Here is a 1194-nt window from a genome sequence, read left to right as displayed (position 1 = left end):
TTTTTTCATAATAACTTTTATGATGGTAAAAGAAATCACAACCTGATAACTATTCTCCAAATACTAACTAATAAGGACGTTTTCCATAATATTTCCCTGCTTTTTGTATTTCTCTCCTGTGAATCATGTTTTTATATTGTGGGTTTTCTATTTTTACATAGGATGCCTCACCAAGAGTCCCAGGAGGCTCCCCTCGAACACCAAACAGATCTGTCTCATCCAATGTGGCCAGTGTGTCGCCCATCCCTGCTGGGTCAAAAAAAATTGATCCAAACATGAAAGGTGCCTCTCTCCCTCTCTTTCTCTCCTATCCCTCCCCCTCAGAGAAAACAACACAGAACATTTATTTTACAATGGAAAGAAATCTACCTAGAATTCCACCTTTTACCATAACTGTTTTCATTTTTGTACAATATGTTCTAAGCTTGGTCTGGAGACATAATCTCATAGTTAACCAGATTGCAAACCATGTTACAGTGTAGTCTTGATGTATTAGCACTTCCATCGTGGAAATTTTATTATATTTAGTCACTCTGCTATGGTAGATCATTAAAGAAATTCATATTTATACTATAATAGGTAACCTACAATTAAAATGACAAAACTATGCATAATAGTTACTTGTGTAGGAATAATTGTCATAAGTGGTATTAATAATTCAGAATTTGTACATTTGTATGCCTTTTAATAATGTTTGTTCAAATAGGTGGTTCAACTTGGTTATCAACATTGAGTATTGAGATTTTACCACAATCTGATAACTATTCTCCAAATATTAACTAATAAGGACTTTTTCCATAATATTTCCCTGCTTTTTGTATTTCTCTCCTCTGAATTGTTTGCTATTATCTTGTGCTCATTTATCTCTCAGAACTTCTACTGATTTTCATGTAGGATTAGGTAATTTATTGTAATACTTCAGGCAAGTATTTCTCAATGTTCTGTTTTTGAAGAACCCCTTTCAAAGGAGAGATAACACATTACCATCTAACATCTTTTCATTTAAAATAGTTTTGGGCTCGGCGCCTGTGGCTCAAGTGGCTAAGGTGCCAGCCAGCCACATATACCTAAGGTGGCAGGTTCAAATCCAGCCCAGCCTGCCAAACAACAATGATGGCTGCAACCAAAAAATAGCCAGGCATTGTGGCAGGCGCCTGTGGTCCCAGCTACTTGGGAGGCAGAGGCAGGAGACTC

General features: G+C 36.7%; 1 protein-coding gene across 1 annotated transcript in view; it reads left to right on the top strand.

The window, feature by feature from the left end:
• DYNC1LI1 (dynein cytoplasmic 1 light intermediate chain 1) overlaps positions 1-1194 on the top strand; it is a 43978-nt gene that overhangs the window by 39981 nt on the left and 2803 nt on the right. Inside the window, exon 10 of the mRNA XM_023513116.1 lies at positions 162-284. Within this exon, the coding sequence (XP_023368884.1) occupies positions 162-284 (123 nt within the window). The remainder of the gene's footprint in view (positions 1-161; positions 285-1194) is intronic.

Source organism: Otolemur garnettii, unplaced genomic scaffold, assembly GCF_000181295.1.
Source record: "Otolemur garnettii isolate 467f Iridium unplaced genomic scaffold, OtoGar3 scaffold00002, whole genome shotgun sequence".
Lineage (NCBI taxonomy): Eukaryota > Metazoa > Chordata > Mammalia > Primates > Galagidae > Otolemur > Otolemur garnettii.
This window is presented reverse-complemented; position numbering and strand designations above follow the sequence as displayed.